Source organism: Periplaneta americana, chromosome 5 (genome assembly GCF_040183065.1).
Source record: "Periplaneta americana isolate PAMFEO1 chromosome 5, P.americana_PAMFEO1_priV1, whole genome shotgun sequence".
Taxonomy (NCBI): Eukaryota; Metazoa; Arthropoda; class Insecta; order Blattodea; family Blattidae; genus Periplaneta; species Periplaneta americana.
This window is the reverse complement of record NC_091121.1, coordinates 512806-540771: the sequence shown is the minus strand read 5'-3', so window position 1 is coordinate 540771 and position 27966 is coordinate 512806. Positions and strand designations below refer to the sequence as shown.

Here is a 27966-nt window from a genome sequence, read left to right as displayed (position 1 = left end):
CATAAAACGTACGAGTACTTAAATTGGTGTATTTTAAAATTGATACCGTACCAAATTCTGCTCTACACCTTACGCAAGTAGTATATGGCAAAGGGGAAGGCCTCATTGTCAAAAGGTGAGAAGCGTTGGTGCAAGGCGTAGAGATGCAGAACGAGTCCAGGGACGTAAGGCTGTATCCAGCTAATCTGTGGAATTGTCGCGAGTTTCGCATTATTTTTATAGCAAATAAAGTTACTGGAATCAGAACCACTTCTGCCGTCCTTCCTGCTTCCAAATCTTCTGATTATCACAACAGAGTAGTGCTATGCTATTTCAGAGCTTAAGTGAAGGTAGAGGCCTAGTAACAAATGAACCTAAGTTCGAATCCCAGTAAGCTGGATACTGTACTTAATTCTTGCGAAAATATTATTTCGATCTCACCAATAACATCGACGCTACCCGCGCAGTTGTTGCTAAACGGTCAACTGGGAAGCATCAGCGTGCCCCACAAACATCTTTGTGAAGTTTTTCTCTCCTTAACAATTTGCTTTGTTTCTTTATTACTATCACTACTATTTGCTCGTGTTTCAAAATCAGGTAGTTTCCGTTGAGGAAGTGATCTTTGTTTTAAAAGCGCCTGTTTCTTATCTCCACACTGCCATGTAACTCTGTTAATGCTTGATCTGCTCTACACAATGCAATGGGAATCAGCCAACAGCCGAGACCTCCATTCTGAGCGATAAATAGTCTGTGGCTAGGGGTTACCATGTTTGCATTTAGACCCCAATTTGGAGGGTTAATATTCTGAAAAGGGCAATAGGTTTTCCATTCAAAAATCCAAAGTCTGGCTTCATTCATGAAGAAAGTAAAACTGGAGTCCATGGTGGGAATATACGAGTACAAGAAATTTTACAACAGTCTACGAACTATGAAAGAAATATTCTCAAAATGACTTCCACATCCTTCGTCTACAGTTTCTAATTCCAGATGAGTACTTTGGTGAGTGGAATTGTAAGATTTCCTAGCTATACTTTGGTACTAACATTTCTGGAGCTCATACAAATCTTTAGAAATATCATGCAATGAATGATCGAGTCATATCAAAAGGAACAACAATTCAATACAAAAATTCTGTTTGACTAAACTTCAGAAATCAAATACTATTCTGGCATAAAATATTACACTCGCTGTTTCAGTTTGGAAGAAGATCATGTTGAGCTGGATCTTCTGGAGAGGTTGGATTCCGATGACCTCTGCACCCTCCGAAGCTACTTCTTCTCCAGCGATCCACACGCTAAGAAGAAGCCAAAGCAGCTCCGCCACAAGAAGACGCGTGCCGTCGAGGAGCGCGGGCAGAACTACGGTGGGAAACCCCTCACCAAGAAGCAGTTCTTGAGGGCCATCGAAAAAGTAGTCGGTAAAAGTCTCAGTGCTTCACTTGTCCATTGTACTGTAGTAGAGCCTCACTGAATATTAAACTTTCTGTTGAACTGAATTATATACGTGCCCGCGAGCCGATTACCCGGTTCGACTTTGTTCTCACCTGTGAGTTGCGTGTCAGGCAATTCCATGACTCAACTCTCAAAAATACCATTGAAAATAACCGATTAAATATCCCATCACAATGAATCTCCTGGTTATACAAAATAGATTACAAACCAATTCGTCCCTAGCACGATATACATTATGTAGAAAGTTCACTACAGAAATTTCCACAACTGATACGTCCAATAAAATAAGGCAGAATTATTGACCGTAAATCGAAATGTCCACTAGGTATACAGAAATGTCTATAAGTTAAAAATCGGTGCCTATCCTGAGGAAGATGAATCCAGTCCCTACCATCACATCCCATTTCTACTTGTGTTGGGGGGACGTAATGCCGCAAGCCGGAAGGTTGCGGGTTCGATTCTCAATGGGGTCATGGATTTTTTCATTGATTAATTTTTCTGGCCGCACTATGGCCCTGGGGTCTACTCAGCCTCTAACAAATGAGTACCAGGGACATTTCCTTGAGGTAAAGGCTGAAATCCCTACTGTCATTAATGCCGATTGTTTGTGAAGATGAAAGCCACCGTCTGGGCGATATGGTCTGTAATGGGGTTGACTTTACCATTTATTACTTATTTATTATTAAACTAGCCTTACCCGTGCGCTCCGCTGCACCCGTTAGAAATGAATATAAAGTAATTACATAATTAAAATAGGACATTTGATCCAGGGAACATTCGTGTTTGATAGAAGGATAAATCGTTTATTATGTTACTTAATTTAAATTGTATTAAAAAATTAAAATGCGATCATTTTGATCCAGAGACCACTCATTTGGTCATAAAAATTATTTTAGGAAATACAGGAAACGAATGTACAGAATAGCCTATCAAGTTTTCTGTGCATAAGAAGCTATTTTAATCTTACCTGTCCTCGATTCACTCACAAGTTACTGTAATAACATTATAGCATTATGTCCATCTAGAGAAACTACACTTTCCAATGGTGAATTAATAATTACTTATACAAATCGGTTAATTTAGCTTCCGATATTACTTCATACAAACACAGAAACATTCTCTGTAGGCTATGTTTCATAGCTTTCGATTGTTGTTGTCCAAGGCCCCTTATAGATGAAGTCATTTGTTTTTTTATTTCATTACATCGCCTTAGATGGCGTTGTTATTGTAATTTTGAAACTCATTTATCTCATTAAATATCAGTTCTATCAAAATTTTGCATGGAATAAAACTTATCGGAAATTATTTTTAAAGAAACTTTTGTCATGTAATATTTTTCATGAAAATTAATAAGGGAGATATTTCGATTTATTTAATTCAAGCCCCCTTATAACCCCCCTTATAAATAAAATATTTTGAATGCCATATAGCCTAAATTCTAAGTTACAACGAACTTAATTCATATTCCAATTTTCATATAAATCGGTTCAGTCATTATCGTGTGAAAAGGTAACAAACATCCAGACAGACAGACAGACATACAAGCAAAAATTTAAAAAAAGCGATTTTCCGTTTAGGGTGGTTAATTATATATGTCAGGACCAATTATTTTTGGAAAATCGAAAATTACCAGAAAAATTTCGGCTACAGATTTGTTATTAGTATAGATAATATTTAAATACGTTTAATCAGGGCATTAATTATGCTGGATATTACATTCCAATGAATAATGCAGTCATTTAAAATACAATGAAGTGGACATCAATACCATACCGTCTACGGCTACGGTGAAGGCGGGAGCGGAGCCGCTCCATCCATCCATCCATGCAGTGGGGAACTGGATGGAGTTGATGTGTCGGCAGAAAAGAGATTTTCACACTCACTCTCATCTGTGTCCGATTCTAATAAAATTATCAATCACCTCATCTACGATGCCGTCTTTCTCCCTCAATATTCTTAACATGTTCACAAGCATTTTTCCAATGTTCTGCTGTCACCTTTTCCACCGTGGCTGTGAACAATACCGCAGTGTTACTAATTTTGAATTGGGTATTGTGCTTTGCTACGTCATTTTTTATCTGACCCCATATCGTCTCTATAGGATTAAAATCACAATGATATGGTGGCAAACGCAATACAATGTGTCCACGTTGTGAAGCAATTGTGTCAATTTCATATGTCTTAAATTTATTCTTTAAGCCTTTAATAATGTCGTACAAAACTGGTTTAGTTGAAGGCGGATCATACTGATAATCATGACGACGTAACCATTCCTGCATCTCTGATTTTGAAGCAGAAGAGATTGGATCTTTATCGAATGCTACGATGCATCGTCCATTACTATTATCGAGTGTTGTGGTGTATTGGGAAGGAGCGAGTTTAGGAACCGGTTCTTAAAAACACTGTCATCCATTTCCTTATGGCAATCTTTCGTCGATTTGGATCTGAAGCACAATAAGCCATTGGGAATAAATCCAGTCTCCGATCCGGCATGAAGCACATTCAGTGCAGACTCAGGGATGTTACACATCCATATCTTATCTTTAGTGTGGTTAACATTGATCCAAGTCTCGTCTAAATAGATAATTGGACCGATTGTTGATTGTAATTCCTTAATTTTTCTCAAGAAATGAAATCGTTTTATAACAATGCCACTCCTTTGCATTAACGTTTTTCGCCCTTGATTATTTTTCACGTTGCGAAATTTCATGTTTTTTAATATTTGACGAATAATTCTGCCTTCTTCGAGCCCCCTCACATCATCAAGACTTGGCAAGAACCGCGATCTAGGCCTATCTGTTATAAATTGTACAGCGAATAGCAGTGCCGGTAAACGAATCTATAACCGTTTTAATTGGTGTCCTACTGGGCCTCTTTTTTCCAGGGGTTGACAGAGCATTTCCACTTTCTTCTGCTAATTTTGCCTCATTTAAAATACGAGAAACAGTTCTCCTTGACACGCCGTTCTTCCTAGCACATTTGCTACTGATATTGTTTCCCTTCCATTCTTCTGCAAAGAACCTGTGGACTTTACATACCATTTCCATAGCATCTGACTGTAATGGTTTTCCTTGCTTGCCTATCAGTTACCAGCTGGTAACATCGAAATCAAAATCAAAAATAATATAATTATATTTAAAATAATATACCAAGCCTCTACACTTAGAAACATTTCGAACAATCAACTCGACAACATACAGAAGTTCCGTCACTGAACACAACATTCAGAATACTGAAGGGAGGGGAAGAATGCACCATACACAATAAGAAGCGACCATTTAAAAGGGAGCGCTGAACCGGCTTGTGCAACCTTCACTCACTCCGTCTTCCGTTTTATTAAGACATTATACAGTATTATTATTATTATTATTATTATTATTATTATTATTATTATTATTATTATTATTATTATTATTATGCCTCTACCATCCTCATTCTTCTGAATATTCTACACTAACTCTAGGTATGGTGCAAGATCACACGGAAAGAAGGTAACATGCAATATTGAACTCACGACGTTTAACTATTCTGTGATAATTTTCGCAGGCAGTCCCCTGTATTGCACGAGCGCGAGTCAGTGGTTCGACTCTCTGGATTCGTCGCAGATTGGTCTGGTGTGGTGGGAGGAAGTGCTGGACCATGTCATCGACCAATTAGGCAGCCGCTGCTCAGACGGCTTTGGAAACCTCGTGGAGATGCATGTGGAAATCTTCAACATGCCCCATTGTAAGGTATAGCACTCTATTTAAAGCGTTAAGACATTATAATACCGTATTTGTGATAACATGTGAGTAAAAATGTAAATCCATGCGTAGCAGTGCACACACGACTATGACAAAGAATAATGGATATTACAGGTCAGCCCTTACAGTATATTTATTTTTAATTCATATAATATTTTTGTGCGAGATCGTGCGTATTTGCTTGTTTTCCGCACAGAACCAATACGCGGTAAGTGTGAAATACCACATTCAGTATTCCCAACGTAACACACATAACAATTTCCCTCTTCTTACCGCTTAAGCGCGACATTCATTTTACTGCTTTAGGCTTTTAACATATTATTTTTAGAGACGTTTAACATAGTAATAATTATAAATTGGAAACTTACCACTGCAATTTCACCTACATTGCAATGTTAATTATTGTTTTTAAATATTTGCAAAAATTAAGTAAAGTCTACTACTCCACGAAACTTATTGCATTTCTGATACAAGTAACATTAAGGAAGCCATGAAAAAATCAACAAGATTCCAGATGCGGATGTTATTACTGCAATATGTTATATAAATAATATTGTTAAAATATTAAAATGAAAAATAAATCATTACATAACCTTACCGTTTGTTTTAAGTTCACATTTATAGACTGGGGGAAAAAAAGACAGACGTATATCACGGCCTGCTGGAGTAGGCCCTATAGTAAACACAGAAAACATTTTATAGCAACAATGTTGAAGAAAGATATTTTGGTTTTCCGAAGTTGCCGCCATTAAACAGAAACCAACATGGAGATTTCATTGCAACTAATTAGAAATTCGTCTTTCAGGTATGTAATAAACGATCTTCGCACAAAATAATGTACGATACACGAGCGGTATGTTTGTTTTCATGTTCTCGGAAATTAAAAAAGCTCAACTACGTTTCGCTTTTTCAATCTTTTCCTCGACCATGAAAACGTCAACATACCGCTCTTGTAACGTATATTACTATTATCTATCATTGTGCTCTTTCTTCACTATATTTTCAAAACTTGGATATACGACACACGTGGGCACTTTTAATGGGGCAAACAGAAGTTTATTTCTGATCTCAAGTTTTTCAACTTTGAGAATAAGTATTCTCACATACAGTATACGTATGCAAGATGGCTGGTACGACCTGAAACTCGTGAGTATTCAGATAAATCGACCTTCTGCATATCTGAACCCATACTTGCACGGTCTGAACTGTTTGTTGCTCTTACGCAATGTGGCAGCGGAAGACGAGATAGTTGCGCACTGCGTGATGTTCAATTATTCAAATCCAGTTCGTCCCTGATCCATATCGTCACTTCGACGTACAGTGGCTCTTAATGCTAAGTAGTGCCTAACTCTGCAGTGGCGGTGGACGGTTTTCTCCGGAGTTTTATCAGTTTCATTTCATCTCACCTTCCTCCACATTTCACGCAGTATGGCGTAGGAGTCCCGGTAGATGCGAAGTACTGCCTGTGACCTTCGAGATCACCCACCTCACCCCTTGCAGCATGTAATACACCGTCCCCAACCTGAAACCCCAACTCGTACTGTCCCCAAGATTTAACTCCAGCTTGAAGCCCCAAGTCCTTGCATCGGAACCCGTATTGTCTCCAAGATTTAACCCCAGTTTGAAGCCCCAAATCCTTGCATTGGAACCCAAGATTTAACCCCAGCCTATCAGCAATCATTTCAGATGATAGATGGACTAAAGGAGCGGTGGAATACACGAGATAGAAAAAGCCTGCCGACCACGCCGGGATCGAAATCCGCTGGACGAAAAGCCATTAACCAGTCAGCCGGTGTGAGTTGGGAATCGCCTAGCTTGAGGGTTAGAGCAACAGATCGTGAAAGATCGCGGTACTGGGTCATAGTCCCCCTCCCGAAATTTCACTACATTCCATATATGCATTGCTTAAACCAGGCCTGGGCGCTATTAACTCAATTGAGTCATACAGACTTCCCCTTCACTCCTCACTACACCTTTCCCGCCTAAGACGAGTCGACCGGCAGTTAAGCACTGCTGAGTGGCGGATTGCATCATAGCTCTTACGAACTTTCGCTGTCGCTGGGCGCCTGAAATCCATCACTGATGCACAGTGCCCACGAGCGTTTGTTTATAAGGCAGTGTAAGCGGAAAGGACAAGGAGGAGGTTTCAGAGTTCCTCGTTGTGCCCAGGGCTGGTTTAAAACATATCGTCCTTGAATGAAAAACAATCATCTCCGAAGTCTTTTACAAGCATAGACAACGTTGCACATTTTATTGGCTGCATTTTCAAACATCTTCACTAGATCACAACTGAACTCCTTACGAAATATTTACTTTTCAAACAGAAAACAGGTATGCTCTGTCGAAACGACCTATTGGAATGCAGTAAACAATACAAAACCCGCATCCATTAAACTTCGAATAAACAGAGCTTCCTTCACGCGACATCTTTTTATTTTGCATCAGTAGCGGCCGGTGATCGAAATCGTCGGTGAGGCCAGGTGCAACTAGTTTAAGTGCCTCCGATAGGAAATGTTTATTCATGATATTAATTATTATTGTTATTATATTACTAATATCATTATTACCGGTACTGTATTATTATTATTATTATTATTATTATTATTATTATTATTATTATTATTATTATTATTATTATTATTATTACTATTATACATCTTGATTACACAACTTTTAACACTGTATCACTTCGGATACATTTGAGTTTGTATACGCCTGTGTGGTTGTATTTGTTTGTTTGTGTTGTTCGTGTGTTGAGATGTTTTTGTAGAGTGTTATTTGTTCTGTAGTTTAATTTCTTGAATGAGGTTGCAATTTTATGTGTGTTTTTGTTTTCGTATGTTAGTGTGATATATTTTTTGTGTTCTTGTGTTTGTGTTGTATTCTTCTGATTTTTTTTTTTCTGGTTTTGTTTTGTCTTACGTATTATGTTGTCTATTATGTTAGGGTTGTATCCGTTTTCTTGTGCTATGTATTTGACTGTGTTTAGCTCTTCGTTGTAATCCTGTTGGTTCATTGATATGTTGAGTAGTCTGTGTACCATTGTTCGGAATGCAGCTTGTTTGTGTTGTATGGGGTGATTGGATGTGTTGTGTATGTGTGTGTTGTTGTTGTTGTTATTGTTGTGGGTTTTCTGTATACTTTGAATGTGTGTTTGTTGTCTACTTTTGTTATTGTATGTCTAGAAAATTTATGGATTTGTTGTTTTCAATTTCTAATGTATAGTGTAGCTTTGGGTGTATTTTGGTTATGTGTTGATGTAGGTTTTGGCTCTGTCTTTTGTCTTTTGTCTGACCAACAACGACCAGTTCCGAAGATGACCGAAAATAGGTCGAAACATGTTAACAAGGTACGTTAATAATATTTAACACAAGAAATATTCCGAATATTATTATTAATTAAAAATAATAATTTCACTCGCCAAATAAGCTGTTATGCTGTGAGTTTCAGTGATTGTTTCAGTGCGATGAAGCAACCCATATTATGTGTTGAAATTCCCCTTTCTTTCTTTTCTTTCTATTTTTTTCCTTTGACAGCAACAAACAAGATCAAGAGAAGTTTATTTTGCACCACATTACCACTTAACCATTTATGTTGCCCATACCAGGATGCAATAGAAACTCGCATTTTAAGATTATCTGCCAGAAAAATTGTGAGCGATGTCGTAGGTATCTCGGTAGGCTCTCTCCTTATTTAAAACTTCCTTTCTTTCAATATTATTTCTTCTCGAAAAAGGACACTCTAACAATGAATTAAGTACACCAGCATTATTTCTCGCATTTGTTTGTTTATATTTTCCGGAAACACATAACAACATTGGCCCAGATTCACTACTGTAGTACGAAGTACAATAGTACAACACCCTCGCTTAAGTCATAAACTAAGACATAAGGGGAGAGAATAGTGTGGGTCTCTGCCTGCCAAAGAGCTGGAATTTTTGTTATTTGTGGCCTATTTAGGAAGACAAGTCACCGTGGAGGGAGTAAGCATGGTCACCACTGCTATTCCCATCCCACTCTACCCTTCAGACCGCTCCATGGATGGGAGGGGTGAAACCTGACCAGGCCACGAGGCCAGACGAATTGTGCCTCAGCTATAGGCCAACCTCAAAGCCCGCGAAAGCATTCGAAATGCAGAAGCCAGACCCGGCACAAGCGATCCTGGCATCAGGAACAAATTTTACTGCAAAACAGGTCTATATATATCACAAAGTTTTCAAATGCTTCTACAGCGATATATGCTTCATTCAAATAACTAATACAGGGTGCGTCAGAAAGAACGGATGGATTTCACATGGCAAGAAAATTGTAAAGATTCATCAAATCAAAAATTTCTTGTTATCAACATATTCACCAATACATGCAGTTTATTTATGTAAAACAACATTATCCATATGATGTCCTTGGCTTTCAATACAGGCATCGAGGCGTTTTCTGATGTTCGCCATCACTTTCACAGTCATAGCTGGTGCAATTGCCACGATTTCTTCACGAATCGCTGTCTTCAGTTCGTCCAGTGTATGTGATCGATGTTTACAAACTTACGCCTTCAAATGGTCCCAAAGAAAGAAGTCGCAGGGCGCGAGATCTTACCGTAGCCTCGGACAATCTCAGTGCAATAGAATTTCGTCCAGGTGATTTCTTCTTTAATGTTGAACCTGTGATACGAAATGAAGCCTCCCACCGCAAAATTGTATTCCGAGTTGGAATCCTAGCGTGACATCCGATGTCGAAATGAGTCCTGAGTGGCGATCACAGACTCTTCATTTTTCAAAAATGTCTCTACGATGAAAGCACGTTGTACACCAGACCAACACCATGTTCTCAACTGAAACTGCATTCTCTGGCTGACCCAACAGTCGTGGTCCCCCTCACTATATCTCTCTCCTCGTTGCGTATCGACAGTTTGAAAACCATCCGTTCTTTCTGACGCACCCTTTACATTATATAAAACACAACATTTGATTTCAGTTAAGCCAAGTGACTGAGGCCCGGCCTCACTTGCCTCAGTCAATCAGCCGCCACTGTTTTGCATACGAACCTGAAGGTACATCAGTAAAGTAAACAACTAACTCATCCTATAGCCTGTTGCCGCCAGTAGGCAATGTTTTAATGTCCAGATTTCGTTCCCTAGTTATTAGTTTATTAATTCCTAGGAAAAGCATATTTTATCATCGGTTTCGTCATTCCCAAAATAATAATAATAATAATAATAATAATAATAATAATAATAATAATAATTACCGTCATCATCATAACCATCATAATAATTATCATAACTATCATAATCATCATAATAATCATAATTATCATAATGATTATAATTATCATCATAAGCATCATAACTATCATCACAATAATCATAATTATCGATGGAAGAACAGTTGGAAGGAGAGCAGTTTGGCTTCAGGAAGGGAAAAAGTACGAGATATGCAATTGGACTGCTATGGACAATCGGTGAAAGATACCTGGAGAAGAATGAAGAAGTGTACATAGTATGTGTGGGTCCAGAAAAGGCGTGGATTGGAAAGAGAGGAGACTGTTCAGTAATCTTTATATGAAATCAGGATAGGAGAAGAATTAATGTCAGAAGGAAGCGAAATAGGTAGAGAAGTACGTCAAGGATGCCCTTTATCACCTACCCTGTTCAAAGATTTGCTGATGCTATGGCGTTGCTACTAGAAGAGGAGATGATACTAAGGGATATGCTCCTGGAGTCAAATGACAGCTGCGAGCGGTATAGAATGAAGATAAATGACAACAAGACGAAGATCATGGTAATAGGAAGAAAAATAAAGAAGGTAAACTTGCGAATTCTAAATCAGGTAGTAAAGCAAGTGGACAGCTTCAAATACTTGGAGTGTACTATAAGCAGTAACATGAGCTGCTGCCAGGAAGTCAAAAGGAGGATAGCAATGCAAAAGACGCTTTTAATAGAGTATCTTCTGCGGACCTCTGGAGAAAGAACTAAGAAAGAGAGTAGTGAAGTGCTTTGTGAGGAGTGTAGTATTAGATGGGGTAGAAACGTGGACATTACGACGAAGTGAAGGGAAGCGACTAGAAGCATTTAAAATTTGAATATGGAGAAGGACTGTGCGTGTGAAATGGACAGACAGAATAAGAAATGAAGCTGTGTTGGAAAGAGTGAGTTAAGAAAGAATGATGCTGAAACAAATCAGTAGAGACGAGAATTCCATGCAAATGCATGTTTTTTTTAGGAACATAGGACATAGCCCTTTGAAAGGCCAAGACCGACCAGCTGGCTGCTGGCCTAACGTCCACATACCGAAGCAGAGGTGGACGATCATCCAACCAGAATGGAGGTACCGTGTAGTTAGCACAAAGATTCCCCCAGCCGTTATAGCTGGTTTGCGAAACCGGATTTTCGCTACCTATCGTAGCTCCCTAAGTGCATCACGATGCTGGGTGGACACCGGTCCCATACACTGGTCGAAATTTCATGAGAAAGTTTCTTCCCCCATGAGGACTCGAACCAGCGCGCATTCCGTAGCGCTAGTCATAGGCGGGATGACTTAGATCGCGACGCCACGGCGCGGGACAGCTCAAACTTAGTAGCCTACTTATCCATTTCATTACTTTCCGATTCCAAATATGTGTACTTTGCATGTTTTGGCATTTTTGGGGATAAAAACATGCATAATGCATATTTAAACAATTTTTAGCTTAATCATGCATATAATATACATTATATTCAATTTAAATGGATGTTTTAATGGTTTTAGAGTGGACACTTCGGTTTCTCGATTTTTATGTCCCTTATTTTAGCTTCAGGAATCAGGATTGAAGAAGGAAAAAAATAATACAAAAATGAAATATAATGTTAAGATTTTCACAATAAGATGTTAGAGGGCCTTTCCCTGGACGTAAGTTCACTTTTTCAACACTTTACCGACGACCCTCTACAGACTGCGCGTCATAAATGGATTTATCACGCTGGATATTGTGAGAATAGTAGAGAGGAAATACAGAGGGTTCAAGGAAACTGCCGACAAACAATTTAGGTCAAAAGCATCCTCTTTCAAGGAGGTTGAAATACTCTCTCTTTCTCTCTTTTCAGTATCAGTAGCAATTTAGACTCTTCTAAAATTGGAATCATTTGAAAAACTGTCTTTGCAGTGTGTGAACCTCGTAAGTGGTTAATGTGTCTGTTTATTCTGTTTACGTGTGTTAATGTGCTTGTAATTTGCCTTCAATTAAAGGTTCCAAAAATGCACTCTTTACACAGTGGATTAAAGGAACGGATCTTATTAGATCAGTTGGGGATGTGGTATTCTGCGATTGTTGCAGTAAAGAGGTAAGCATTGCTATTCTGTTTCCGTATATTTTCTATGACCGTTGTCCTTCTTCTTTAAAATAATTAATTAAATTACGATGTCCGTTTTTTAATTTTATTTAGGTAACCGCAAGGTCTATTATAATTTCAGATAAAATGTACTAAAACTTTCAAATCGACCAGAATGTCGCATCTGATTCACTTATTGCAAGAATGCAAAAAAGAAAAAATTGCAAAACACCAAATCCAGTCATTTATTAATGATTGAAATTAATATTTCTATTATTTAATTCTAAAGTAAACACTTTTTCGTTTTAGGTGGTAAATAGTTTCTCGCGAGATGATACAGTGTGTATCAGAGATGCAGAAACAGCGTTTGAATGAATAAAAAGTGCAGCAGGATTTACTTTACATTAAAACAAACTTCTATAAACTATCTCTATAATAACAAAATTAGGTCCCACGTCTGCCATTTGCAGAGGAATTCCATAGATCATACCTGCACAAATAGCGCTCAACGAGCGCGCGCGCTCCTTCAGAGCGGGAGAGCGGTGTTTACCGCTCGCCGAAACGGAGAGGAAGATACGTCAGAATGACATAGACTTGCTGTAGGTAGAGGAGAGGGAAACGACTACTCAGCTATCTAGTGGAGTGCAGTGTGTATTCTCAGTAACTGTTTTACGTTGCTTACCTACTGCTACAGTACAGTATGGAGGAATCTAAAAGACGGAAAAGTGGTGATCAGGCAAATTCTTTCAATGTTGCATGGGAAAATGCTTATTTTTTCTTAGCTTCTGGAGTAAATACTCAGCCCAATTGTATAGAACTCCCTGACTAAAGATCAACTTTGATCGAAGATCGAAAAGTGAACCCAGTTCAGACACTTCTTCTATTGTATAAAACTTGTCTGCGATCAAATTACCTTGGTTCAAATGCAATCTAAGTTCACGTGAAAAGGATTTGGCAACATCGCATAAACAGGTGAAATACGTGATGCGCGGACAGGTTTGTTCAGTGTAGCCAATCTAGCGACTTTAACTCTTTTTCAACAACAATTTCTTTTAACTTTTATATTGCTTAAATAGGGATTTAGTGATCTTTTTAGCACCCCATAGTGACAAAATTTAATCTTTCTTCGTTGACAATGAGAAATCTAGCGACTTTACAACTACTTTTTGGCGACTTTCCGTACACTCTGTTGGAGACACTGGTTTTTTGTGCAATGTAAATAATGGCGGACAATAAGAAGAAGTTTGACTGTTCTCCGAGTTGTTATCATGTTATGGTGTTTGATACTGCTAAACATAATACAGCTTCATAAAACGACAATTTTCGTTTAGTAATACAGTTAATTGAAAATTTATGAATGTACCTATCATATCCATTAATAATTAATGGTTGTTATAAACATAATATAATTATAGGTTATGTTATTTGATACTGCTGAACACGATAGAGCCTTATAAAATATAAGATTGTGTATTAAGGCAAGAAATTGAAAGAAATATATATATAAATGTACCTATCATATCTATTAATATTAATAATAATGGATATTTTATTTGCACAATCTGTCACTCGTATATTTCAAACAGAAAAGAAATAACTTAACTTGGATCATCTAACTTAATCGGAGAAATTTCTTCAGTCAAAGTTGACTTTAGTTTGAGACAAATTAATCTCAGATTAGACTTTATACAACACAAAATTCCAAGTTTAGCTGAAACAAGGATCAATTTAACCTCTGATCTAAGATTAAATGGTTTATACAATCGGGCCTCAGTGCTATCTGCCACAACATTTCGAAAGGTAGAAAGAAACATAACATAATGCGTCATTACGACTCCAGACATAAAGATACTAAAGATATTAATCTTCAACAATTTAAATATCTCTCTTCAGGGAAAAGGCCAGCTCAGTGTTTAAATTACGGGATTTCAGTCGTAAACTTACACTTTTCGTAAGTCAGTTTCGGGAAGGTAATATGGCTTACTTTCGAACTGCTCGTGATGAAGCCATGTTAAACGATTAAGTGCAAATATTAATTGAAATTCAAAATGAATTTAATTCTAGGTTCCAAGATCTTGTCTTAAGGCCCACACCTGTGGAGTAACGGTTAGCGGGTCAAGCCGCGAAACCAGGTGGCCCGTGTTCGATTCCCGGTCGGGGCAATTTACCTGGTTGAGGTTTTTCCGGGGTTTTCCCTCAACTCAGTATGAGCAAACACTGAGTAATTTTCGGTGTTGGATCCCGAACTTATTTCACTGGTATTATGACTTTCTTCTCATTCAGACGCTAAATAACATAAGCTGTTGATAAAGCGTCGTTAAATAACCTACTACAAATCTTGTCTTAATTGGAAAGAAGTTTAAAGTTATAATAATAAATTCCAGTTGAAACAATGTCATATAAGTTACAGGTGGGCCTGGTTGGCACAGTTGGTATAGCGCTGGCCTTCTATGCCCGAGGCTGCGGGTTCGATTCCGGGCCAGGTAGATTGCATTTAAGTGTGCTCATATAACCTCGGCAGTTGCGAGCGTCGTTAAATAAAACATAACATTTAACGATTTACAGCTCGGACTTACTGATCTTCAATGTGACTTAAGGGCTAAAGATCGTTTGAATAATACTACTAGCCTGGTTGAGTTTTACAAGACTAAACATTAGCAATAATATCCACGACTACACAGGCTGGCTGTGAAAATGATTGCTATGTTTGGCTCAACATTTATATTTGTGAGCAACTGTTTTCTATAATCAACTTTAATAAAGGCAGACATCGAACATCTGTAACTGATGTTTCATTACGATCAGTAGGCTACTGTTCCTTTCAGTTGCCAACAGCATAAAATCTCGTTTTCATGTACTGATAAATAAAAATATAACAAAATGATATTGTACATTTAAGTAGCTATAGAATTTCTATTATTTCTGTAAAATAAATATTTCTGTATTCATTAACAAGTTCAAGATAGTTTTGTAAACACTGAACGGGAATTCATTTCACAAGCACTCGTAATAGTACTTCCTTTTGTGTACATTTTGTACGAGATCACCCCTTCTTCCAGCCCACCCTTATACAGAGCGCAGCTAATATCTGCATTCCGCTCATGAGCTGTGAGCCGGCTCGGAGAGCGCAAACCTTGTGCAGGCCTGCTGTAGATCCTTCAGTTATGCCTGTGGGAAAGTGAGAACAAACTGGACAGGGTCATAAACGCGAACCTGGACTACGGATTCTTTTGTTCATTGAAGAAGGTTAATTGTAATGAAAACTTGAATGAAGAATTTGACCTCACAATGTCACAAATATTTTCATTCAAGCTTGCACCCATACTTCTTGTGATGTAGAGAGATCATTCTCTGCCTACAAAAACATACTGCCTGACAAGCGCAGTAACCTCACAGAAACCAAATTAGAAATGTTGTCAGTTGTTAACTGTGCAAAAAAATTGAAGTGAAATAAATTTGGAACAAAAAATAGAAGTGCATGAATATAGTGTATGAAATTGTCTTCTCTACTGATCAGGAAGAGGAAAAAGAATTAGTTGGGTCACTAGCTGAGAAGAAACTGCCTTCTGAAGGATGCACTGGAGGAATGGTGAACGGGAGAAGAGTTCGGGCAGAAGAAGATATCAGATGATAGACGACATTAAGATATATGGATCATATGAGGAGACTAAGAGGAAGGCAGAAAATAGGACAGATTGGAGAAAGCTGGGTTTGCAGTGAAAGACCTTCCCTTGGGCACAACACTATGAATGAATGAATCATCATAATCATCATAATTATTATCATCAGAACTATCACCATAATAATCATAAATATCATCATAATGATCATCATCGTCATGGTTTGAGCCTGCTGATCTTCTTTACCGAAGAATACTTTTGAATGTCATAGTTGACTTCCCTATGAGTCGTGGATGTCCTACAACATCTCTGCTATTCTGTTGTCCATACTCTCCAAATTCGTCATCCGTTCTTGAACCTTGTGGCAGCACGGCACGCTCAACCGATATCTTTATTAGAATGCTCAGCGCAGTGCAGAAGCTGGTCAAAGCTGCCGTTGCAGCTCTCGGACTGTAGCCTTTTAGTTTCCATCTAATCTTCGCATTTTGAACATTTTCTTGATGTCCTCACTGTCTTGTGCCCTCAGTATTTGCATTTCTGAACATTCATCTACATACTCTGTTCTGCGTTTATGTCATCATCGAAACTCATACGTCATACTGAAATATAAATCTTGTGTGAACCCTCGACTTATTCAAACATTCAAGCATCTGGCACGTTTATTGAAATTTTGTTTATATTTAATTTATTCAAACTCGTATTTAATACAATATACTAAGACAGCTATGAATGTTTCAAGGCTTTGATAGTTTGATTTGATTTTCCTAAATATAAACGTTGGTGAATCCAGCTTTAGATCCTGAGCAAATCGGGTACTTAGGAGAAAAGAGTAAGAATTTGTGATTTATGTCCGCAGAGGGAGACCATTGTGAAAGTGGTGCCCATAGAGACGGCGACCACCTTCTGCTACGCGGTGGTCAGCAAGTTCGGGCGTGTCGGGGTTTACGACGGAAGCCTGCAGCTCTTGGACAGCTACGTCATCTCTCTGAGCGAAGGCGACATCCGCGAGCGCATAGGAGATGCAGACGGGGGCGAGAGGCGGCGTCGAGTGACGTCACTCTGGCTGACGGACGCCGTGCACGTGCCAGACGCCAACGCCCTGCTGCTGGCGTGCTCGGACCGCAGCCTGCACCTGTACGACTGCGCCGGCCTGACGCACGCGCCGCTGTGCCACGTGAAGGGCATGCGGCACGTGCCGCAGTGTCTGGCGTACACGGTCAGCTGCGGCACCAACCCCTCCATGCTCTTCATAGGGGACAGAGCCGGCAATGTGACCACCATGCGCTTCTACCAGCCACGCATCTCCCTCTTCCGCAAGAAGCACCCGGATAAGCTGGACAAGTACTACTGGGCGGTGAGTAGTCTCCCTTCCTCACTGCCGCATTAGTAATGTTCAAGAACTACGAGGAGCTGGCCTCAGCGGCTCTACGAGGCCAACAGACTACCGAATACCTAATATGAATTGGAACCGGAAAAATGACATGCAATTTTCTCAGAAAAATCCGCTTTTTCTTCGACAAACGATGGGACAATACGAGGGATTCGATACAATTAAAAACACATGAAAGAGTATGCACGCTCTATTCAACTATTATAATGTTTCAAATTTAAACTTAGGAATAAAAATACTAAATTAAGTATTAAGTTAGATTGTCAGAGAATAGATGTAAGAATGTAATAAAGACGGCTGATGTGTGCGTGCGTGCGTGCGTGCGTGCGTGCGAGTAGTAAAAATCTCGTTTAAGTGTTAACCTAACCTTTGTCAACCGAAAACCGTTTAACCGAAACGTGTAAGTCGTGTAAGTGAATTTTTATAAAGAGCTTTTACAGTTATACTGTGTGCTGTAATTATAAAATTAGCCTATTATGATGCACGGTACTTTCATATAATAATTATTTTAATTTCAATACTTTATAGCCAAAATGCAAAGTAGAATACCTGTAAGCTGTTAGCAGGCAACCAGACGTCGGCTAACCCACCCCTAGCGTGACATTGCTGCAAGGAAGAGATGCCAATACAAAAGGTAATGCAAATTTAGGACTTTTCCTTAAAAGAAACAATGGAGAATCAATATTTAAATTTGGTAATTATGTAGGCCTCCCTACTGTATTTCGTATAATCATATTATCTGGTACTTTTAATAAAAACATCTAAAAAAAACCTACTGTACGCACTGTATTAACTTTTTTTTTTTAAATATATGCAATCCTTTCATGCGGGCTATATACAGTAATTATGAGTCAGTTTCTAATCGTTCAACTCTAAAAAGGAGTGAGTATACAGTAACTCTCCCAAATGTTGCTTATCTGAATACGAAATGTGATCACCCCCCCCCACCTTCATTTCGGTTAAAAGAAGTTCTATTGTAATTCAATAACTGCAATAAAGTAATGAAATTATATAATAAAAGAGTGGATTTCATAATACATTGTTGTTATTATTAATGCTAGTATTGTTATTAATGAATTTACAAAATTTACAACACAAATTCCACAATTTGGGACATCTGGCCGAAATCTACGGCTGACCACTAGGATCCAGAATACAAAGCAGAGGTTAAATTAAGAGAATGGAGAAAATGGAGAATAGATTGCACCTAAGGTATGTTAGAGTTATAGTTAAAATGGATAATGAACTAAACATAAAAATATAAATACATTTACAGTCTTTTAAAACATGTAGCGTTACATCCATATAAATATGATGTTAACTTACATCTTTCTCTGCAGACCGCTGTTACTATTTATTTCACATCTGGCAGGTACGCGAGTCCTCTCCTAATATTTAAATCTATCTAACAGGACAGCACGAACACCTATACACATTTTTATGTATAGATACAGAATTAAAATTTGGAGCGAGTCCAAACGTAGGCAACAATTTCGCACGACTGTCCACACATACAGGGGCTCTTGTTCGCTGCACATGCGCAGTATGTTGTAAGCGAAACAACACAATAAGGGAGCTCCAAATTTTATTTACGTATGTCTACACGAGTATTATTTAGTGTTCAAAATCCATGAAGGGTCAGGGTCAAACAGTCGCCCTCAACAGAGGTTAACGATAACGGAGGTGTCGTGTGGTTAGCACGGTGATTCTCCTAGCTGTTTCTGTGCCTATCGTAGCTCCTCAAATTCATCACGATGCTGAGTGGGCACCGGCCCCATACACTGGCCGAAATTTCATGAGAAAATTCCTTCCCCACAAGGATTCGCATTTTATAACGCGAGTCCTAAGTTATGAAATAGCTGCTAGTTGTCGTGTAGTCCTGTCTCGCTCAATCTTAAACGTAACGTAAAATTCATTATCTTGTTAGTCAATAAGAAAGTTGTTGTGTAGGTCAATAACAATTGAATAACGCAATGTACAAATAATAAACCTATTCAGAATATAGCACAATATTGTCATACAGGTTACATGGCATTTGCGGTGGAAGAAGAAAAGGTTACGAGGAGTTTTCTCTTAATTCTCCATATCCCGTTCCATTATCTGAAGGTACGCCATTTCCTTGTGTTGTCTAGGACACGGGTACCTCGTGGTATATCCAAGGCAGACAGATGGTATTGGTAACGTCTCAGCGATTTTGTGCAACGGAAGGCTATTCCTGGTACTCGATGACTCAAGAAATCTAAGCTACGGAAGGTAATCACTAAGGAATGATATTACGGGTGTACAAATCTCGTATTCTATCTCTGTCTCTGTGCAACGTCACAATTCATGGTGAGGGGGAATAAATAGCAAAAGGCTGTACTAATCTGTGAGAAAAAGTCTGCCTAATCTCTCAGCTTACACACAAGCAAGCTTTGGAGTGAAGGCAACCAGATATATTTTGTTTGCTTTATACTGCAGTACCCTGAATCCCACGACCAAGATAAGCCACTTGAAACTCAACGGTCAGTCACCGCAGCAACAAATTAAACATTTCTAGAAGGCTGAAAAAGAAGCGTGATGCGCGAATGGCGGAACCAGCTGATGACCCTGGTGCGCACAGCTGGCATGCAACTTATTCCACAGCCTGGCCTGAGCCCCGTCGTAATTCAAAGTGTAACTTCTAGATGCTGAAAAGAAACAAAGAACCCAGTTTCCAAATTGAATGGAGACAGAAAATTACTGGTCTTAATGTTCGTCCAAGTTTTCTGTTTACAAAATGAGGCTACGATGTGGAAATGCGATACTGTACTGAAACCGATGTCAATTTGTAAAGTTTTAAGTGAAGGCTGGATTATAGGCGCAGACGGTCAGCCATTTTACGATAAAATTATTTTTTAACGGTTTCGGTCAAGTTACTCGTCCGTCAGTTACAAACTGAGTTAGATCGAGTTGATACGATGGCCACGGATCCGAGTTCAAATCCCGCCGACAGCCAAGTTGCTGAGGGTTTCTCTCCGAGTATTCCTGTCTTCCCCATTTCGAAAAATAGGGCACCACTTGTGTTTACGCGACGCAAAATCCATCGTCCGCTATGCTGGGTGTTCTTCGCGATTTGTTCTAAGATTGCTAGATAGCAATGATGGTGGATTCTAGACAACTCAAGGTAGATTTACGAGTTAGTACGTCAGACCGCCACTAGAGGCCGGCTTAGCCGACGGCACTATCATCCCGTAGCACGCGCTACAGTCAAGGCTTCTCTTTGAACGCAGGAGCTGGACCAGCAGGGCGACTACGTGGACGTCTCCGTGGACGCGGCAGTTCACGCCGACAGTGTGCAGCAAGTGGCGTACTTCGCAGATAACGAGACCGTGGTGTCCTGTAGCCAGGATCCCACAGCCACCCTCGTCATCCGCCACGTGACTGCGAGAAGAACGCCCTACATCTTCAGACTTGCTCGCGTAAGTGCTAATTATGCCGGATCAACTTACTTAATAGCGTAAGAGTGAAACCTAACCATTTTCCTATTACTAGGGTGCATGTGCTAGTGGGTTGATTATAGTGATTTTATAGATGCCAGGTTGAATTTACTTTTACCAACTTCGTTTCGAATTTCGAGTACTCACAAAGACGACAACTGGTAGCTGTTTTCCAACTGTTATGTTGGCAGCAATAATTTTGGTTTGCAATAGAAGAAAACTGATGAAATGGAAGTAAGTAAAGCCTGGTTCCCATGGTGATGTTTATGTGATGGATTCCAAGCTGGTAGCGCTGATGGCTACTCTGAGTGCTTGCTCGCTGCAAATAATGCGCTCTGGTGGCTAGCTTGCTGGTTTTTGAGATTAGGTTGCTTGCTATTTTTCTTATTGGCTTGCAGGCTGGAACCAAAGATGATAATATAGTATTACCGCTGAAACCATGTCGCCATGTTCGTTGTTTTACTACTAAATCTGTTTTTTTTTTGGTATATTCCTTGGTTTCTAAGAAACATCAATTAGATATCGGACTTTAGCTGTTTTACACTTCTGGCTTAATTACCTTATTACCACATTTACTATTGTTAATGCAAAACTTTAGTTGTTTTTCACTCATAGTTTCTTTTTGACCATGAGTGTTGGCAACAGTTAGTTCAAACAGCAGATGATTTTCCAATTTGAACTGTGAAAAGAGCCAGCAGTAACCAGGATGGTAGCGCCATTAGCGTACACATCAGAGGAGACCAAACTTGCTAGTCAGCGAGGAAACAAGCACCGTGGGAATTGAGCTTAAGTTTGTGAAATTTGAACATAATTAATAATTAATTAGTAATAGCGGTATTATTATTATTAACAGAGATTTAGGGTGTATGACTTGAGGCTTTCCTGGCGTTTGATGTAGAATAACTCTTCTCGGGTTCTCAGTCAGATGAGTTGGATATTTGCTTTCAAGCTTTCGATGGCTAGCTCTGCCACTCTCTGAAGAAGAAGATGGCAGAGTTAGCCATCGAAAGCTTGGAAGCAAATATGCAACTCACCTAGCTGAGAACCCGAGAAGAATTATTCTAGAGGTTAAAGGTGTTTGAGAATAATGTGCTTAGGAAAATATTTGGTGCTAAGAGGAATGAAGTTAGAGGAGAATAGAGAAAGTTACACAAAGCAGAACTGCACGCATTGTATTCTTTACCTGACATAATTAGGAACATTAAATCCAGACGTTTGAGATGGGCAGGGCATCTAGCACGTATGGGCGAATCCAGAAATGCGTATATAGTGTTAGGTGGGAGGCCGGAGGGAAAAAGATCTGTAGGGAAGTCGAGGCGTAGATGGGAGGATAATATTAAAATGGATTTGAGGGAGGTGGGGTATGATGGTAGAGACTGGATTAATCTTGCTCAGGATAGGGACCGATGGCGGGCCTATGTGAAGGCAGTAATGAACCTTAAAAGCCATAAGTAAATAAGTAAGTATTAGAAGTTACAACCATGAAGTTCACACTATGCAATAGTACTGCTTCTTAGAAAACAAGAAATCAACTACAAACGGGAAGTAGCCTATCACTCTCGCATGATGAAGACTTGGTGCTGCAGGGCGTTCGCTGTTTCCACCTGGAGCGGAAGCTGCGCCTGCTCGCCACGGGCAGCGGCGACTGCGTGGTGCGGCTGTGGAACCCGGTGGTCACCAAGCAGCCCGTGGCGTCCCTGTTCGGCCACAAGGCTGCCGTGGTGGATCTGCTGGTCCTGCGCCACCTCAAGGCCGTAGTCAGCTGCGCCAAGGACGGGGTGAGTGACGCGTGACTGCACGGCGTTATAGTCTAGTTTCTTGTGCAAGAAAAGTACAGCAGTGAGCCCGCGTCTTTGATCTATTACACGGAAAACATGAAAGGACTCCAAGAAAAAATATGTCAACCAATTTTTTCTCGTTTCCGGACTTCTCTCCTCTGCGGGGGGGGAAGAAAAAATAAAAAAAAAAGCATATGACAGCCAATATCTCGTTGAGACTGCAGATATTCCTGGGACAATGAAGAAAACGAAGTATACATTATAAGGACGGCCACATCAAATAAAGAGGTGGACCAGATAGTAGAACTAAAGTATAAGATATCAAGTATGGCGGCGAGTTTTTGCAGTAGATTTGCGGCATACCATTGAGTAGAAAAGACAATAAGGCTGCTTGTCATTCACGTAAAAATTCAACTTTGACATCTTCCCCATTTTCTGCTTCGCGAGCAGATGTTTCTGCAGGTCTGCACCACTCAAACGGCTCCTGATATCCATTGAAATCAATAAAGCGGAAATTATATCTCAGCATCATTGCTAAGGTTCCGAAGTCTTATTCTATAATGCAGATCTTTAAAGTTTGCAGAAAACTGCGAATTTGTTGAAAAGTGTTGGATATCCAGGCACGTGAAAGATGCCACTGGCGGATATCAAATGAATGTAATGGAAATCTATAAATTTAAAGTCCATTATACGGACTGAGAAAGAAAAACAGGAAGAGGGACCAATCTGTTGAGTAAGGCGAGTGTCAGAACAGTGTAAGAATTCGCCATAAACTAATTTACGGCTTTCCAGATGGTGAAAGTCTGGGACACGGACGACCAGTGCTGTCTGCAGACGTTGGTGCTCAACTTCCCGTCCTTCACCGTCCTGGGCAAGATGGTGGAGTTCGGAACTCGCTCCTTCTACCCGGGTCCTTCCTGTGGTGGCCCACCCACGCCGTCCGCGTCTGAGTCCTTGACGGAGCGCCTAGCTGCTGCAGAGGCGGAGTTGTGGCAGAGGGGGCAGATCCTGGTGGCGTGCTGCGACCAGCTGGCGCTGCTGCGCGTGCAGACGGAGCGCCATCGCGCCACCCCGCCCCCGCTGCCCCCGCCCTCCCGCGAGCATCACGCCTCCGTGCCCTCGCCCTGGACAGCTGCGGAAGCCAGGGGGCTCGTCACCCCCGACATTCCGGAACACTCCGACTCCAGGTACGAAGGGTTTTATCACTGAAGCCACGTGGTCCATCTCAGCCCGCTCACTGCAGCCTCTCGCTCTGCAGGGCGTCCTCCAGGTCGTCGCTGCGCAGCTCCGACAAGTCGCCTCAGAGCCTGCGCACGCCGGCCAGCCTGCAGGGGCTCAACGTGCTGCGAGCCAGGCATGAGCGCAGGCAGCAGGAAATGCGCCCCCTGGTGGAGCAGTGCGCCCCGCACCTGGCGCTGCGGCTCTGGGACCTGCAGGACATCCACTTCTCGACGGAGCTGCCCCTCACGAGGCGCATGCGCGAGCGCCGCCTGGACCTGACCGACCCGGACAAGCTGGCGCGAGCCCGGCTGCCTTCCGCCGCCAGCAGTGCCGCGTCCAGCGGCAGAACAGGGCGTTCGTCTTCTCGAAACACTTAATGCGAAATGAGTTGGCTATGCCAATGCGAATATCATCATATCACCATCATCATCGCCAGTAATCTCCAAGAATTCCTCCTCTGTTCAATATTGTTAATTGCTGGGTTCCTTGGTAATTGATTTGCTTACTTATCACATAACATCTAATACGTACAGTCTTACAAAAATGTTTTGTCGCACAGATACTTTATAAATTCTAGAAAGGAAATAGTACGCATGATCAGATATACAACGAAACAAAACTAATTTTATGACCTCAACTAGTCGTTCTCTTGTGAACCAGGTCGCTCGTCCTCTGTTCATGCGAACTGCTTGAACTTACAAAGTATCTGTGTGACGAAACTCTTTTCTAAGACTGTACAATGCTCATTAGATCAGCATACAGCCGGAGAGTTAACATGTGCTTCCCCTCTTGGTGAATGTCACTACATGAGAGATGTCGAGCACATTGATTTGTGGCTGTTAATATTTCTTGTCGTACTTGCAGGACGTCCAGTTCGGTTTCCAATGAATTGTAAATATTTCGACTACTGATTTCGCTGAAATGACAGGCCTGAATACATTCTTCAGCTCTTGTCCTGTGCTAGATGTTACATTGTATAGTCTACTGTTGTACTACATCCTGGACGATATGGTGTAGTGTAGTTGAACGTGTCTGAAGAGTTATTAATCCAGTGGGTTGAAGAGCGCCATGATGTCTTTTCTCTTCCAACATATTGTACAGTTGCCTTTTTGCACGAGTGATGAGGGTAGTTACTGTGATATGGATTCGCATGCCTTTTGTAAGGTACGGTAATAAATATACTGGCTCTGCAATGTTTTGTACGATGTCTGTAGCGCTCACGTATTCAATTGTTTCTTGTTTATGATTTTTAGATTGTAAAGTCAGTAATTCAGCTAAAACACAGAGCAGAAGGAGCAACTTCCTCTTTGCAGTGGTTTCGAGGTGGCTTGAGCGTTCTATACGCCCGCCTGCTAGAAGATAACTCTGATGCCGCGACGCTGCGCACACTCAGTCTGCACAAGATTCCGTCAATAGCCGGCAACTGTTTCGGCGTTTGCCGGCGGGATTATTACAAAATGACATCTGAGTTCAGCAACAATGTTATGCAGTGGCGTGTGGTGATAAATAATCCTGGTGGTGCACAAATATTTATTATGATTATGATTATCATATTATTATTATTACACCCTATTATTATTATTATTATTATTATTATTATTATTATTATTATTATTATTATTATTATTATTGGTACTAACTACGACATAACTATTAATATATATATATATTATATAGGTATAATTTACATAATTTTGTTAGTCAAGAAATTGCAGTTAATCAGTTTCCTATGTAGGTCCAGTAATAGCAAAGTAAAGTGTTCAATTTCTATGCAGCACACCGTAAATAATATTGTTTTCGCTATATTACGTTTTATAACACAGTTCACACGTTCACAAGCATTCGATACGTGTGTCGTCTCATCAGCCTTAACTGCTAAAAGTCAGCAGCATTCTTTATTTCTTTGAAATCTCATCATGGCATACATCCAAAATGGCTTATTAAGTGCTGTGTAGTGTTTGATGTGCTTTCAAACACTGCTCCTCTTTCCAAATGTTCCTTAAGAGTGCGTCTAATTCAGAACTAAAATTGACGAGGCCAAGAAAAATACTAGCGTTTCAAGATGAGTTTCCATCTTCGTGACCTCTTAAAGCCAACTCAGAAGCTCCACAAAACCGCACGCACTTATCTGTTCTTGGTAACTTTATCACTGTGAAGTTCGATAGTCTCATTGAATGCAATTGTGTCTGTATGTTTGTTTGACCCAATACTGCTAATTTAACATTATTGTTGATGTGTGCAGCTGAAGAATCGTGTTTTTTTAATTTTCGCTCATGTGCTTCAAATCAATCATATCTGCAGAACGATAATCAAAATTATGTAGTTACTACGCACAGTCCTAAATTAAAACAGAAAAATAAATAAAATTCATAAAACGCACTTATTTTTGTCAGTAAATGTTCGCCGTCGATCAATAGGCAAGGAAAACAAAATAGAGCGTCTTTTATATTGCAGCCACATATTGCATTTTTCGTTAAGTCCGAATGTTGAATTTTCTTGCCACTTCTCTATTACTGTTCTTCGTCACTTATAATTTTAATTCATGTGTAGGTCTACCCATCTTCTTTATTTTTATCTTTTCGTGTAAAGTTCTTACAGAAAATTACATATTTAAAAGATGTTGCACACTATTCATTGCAATATTTATGATAGAACGAGCCAACAGCTACTGCAGACAGCTTGAGAACACATCTGAAAGTGCTCCTAACCCCGCCTACGCACACTGTACTGCCTCCCTACCATGCTCCAAAGCCTGCCAGTGAAACTCTACTACTGCGCATGCTCGATTGGAACAGTGTGCCGCAAGTGTCGAGCAGTAAACATAAGTCCCAGGCGTCAACAAGACCAGTACACGTGCAGTGTTATTTTTACATAGTATTATAATAAAGAATTATGTCGCTCACATAGTCTATGGCAGCTCATTGATATAACTTTAAAAACATGTGTTATTTCAAGAAGTGGTGCACTGCTCCTGTGCTCCTTAAGAGAAATCGCCACTGATGTTATGTATGGAAGATTTATAGATTTAGTACGGAATCATCCCATATTATACAATTTACCGAATAATTACGCTGTTGTTTCTACACTAAATAACTAGATTAAAAATAATAATAGTATAATTTAATGGCTAACATGGGTGAAACAAAGGATCATAAAGGTAACAAAATGTTGCTATTTAAAGCATCAGTGTTGAAAATGGAAATGCATTTAGGCTACATGGATACGTTATTATTAGAATATCCTCTATATCTGCCTCATGTTCTATAAAAAAATTAGGCCTACAGCTAGATCCATGTTGTCAGATATCTTCACTTAACACGACGCATTGGCACGCTACATACCGCAAGCGTCAACAGAATTTCACGCACGGTGCCTCGGATCAGTGGCTCTCGGAAGCCACCGCCTGAGGGACAGGGTTCGTAAACCTAGGTCACGATGTCGGGTTGAACCCGCGAACAGCTACACTCATTCTATGAAGTGTTTATGAAGATCTAAATGTAGGCAATATGTGAGGGTGCGTGTATGGTTTGTGAGTAATGTTGTGTTAATTGCTGTTACGGAGAAAGGTCTTGGCTTCCTGCATTCTTATCTGCCTCTTCATTGCAATGATTAGTGATTACTAGGACCCGGAATTTTATTTGCTAAAAATGTGGAAAATATGGTTTTATGTGCTATAAATCTAAAAATATGTAGGCCTACCAAAAACTCGAAAATGTGTGCTAAAATGTTCTTAAATGTTACTAACCTCTACTGCCTATCGGCGTTGCACCGTAGTGAAGGAATGTCGATTATCACGAAACAATGGCTTGTGGCGTGAAACTATTGTTTCCACGTCGCATGTTGTAGTTTAATGAACCCAGTTACTTCGCAGTAAGTTTTCTGGGAGGGAGGCGAAATCCTCGGCGTCTTCACCTTTCAAGACGGCAGTAACAGACGTGGTTAGTAGCACTCATTTCTTGGCAGTTGAGTAGGAAAGACAAAGAAAGCCCTAAAAAATGTAATTTTTATGTATTTATTTCAAAAT

General features: G+C 40.0%; 2 protein-coding genes across 2 annotated transcripts in view; one reads left to right on the top strand and one right to left on the bottom strand.

Moving 5' to 3' along the window:
• The window catches only part of LOC138699398 (uncharacterized), a 76892-nt gene that overhangs the window by 33657 nt on the left and 15269 nt on the right, over positions 1–27966 (bottom strand). The window lies entirely within an intron of this gene.
• Positions 1125–26384, top strand: LOC138699397 (cilia- and flagella-associated protein 337-like). Its single transcript, XM_069825248.1, has 7 exons — positions 1125–1396; positions 4977–5161; positions 16952–17449; positions 20737–20925; positions 22530–22721; positions 23514–23908; positions 23980–26384. Exons 2-7 carry the CDS (start codon positions 5126–5128, stop codon positions 24317–24319), a joined length of 1650 nt encoding a protein of 549 aa, XP_069681349.1. The 5' UTR covers positions 1125–1396; positions 4977–5125; the 3' UTR covers positions 24320–26384.

Bases quoted from the DNA above. Each gene is read 5' to 3' on its own strand.
- LOC138699397 (XM_069825248.1), top strand. From the start codon at position 5,126: ATGCATGTGGAAATCTTCAACATGCCCCATTGTAAG. The intron at 20,926-22,529 runs GTAAGTGCTAAT...TTGGTGCTGCAG, and splicing joins ACATCTTCAGACTTGCTCGC to GGCGTTCGCTGTTTCCACCT. The intron at 23,909-23,979 runs GTACGAAGGGTT...CTCGCTCTGCAG, and splicing joins CCGGAACACTCCGACTCCAG to GGCGTCCTCCAGGTCGTCGC.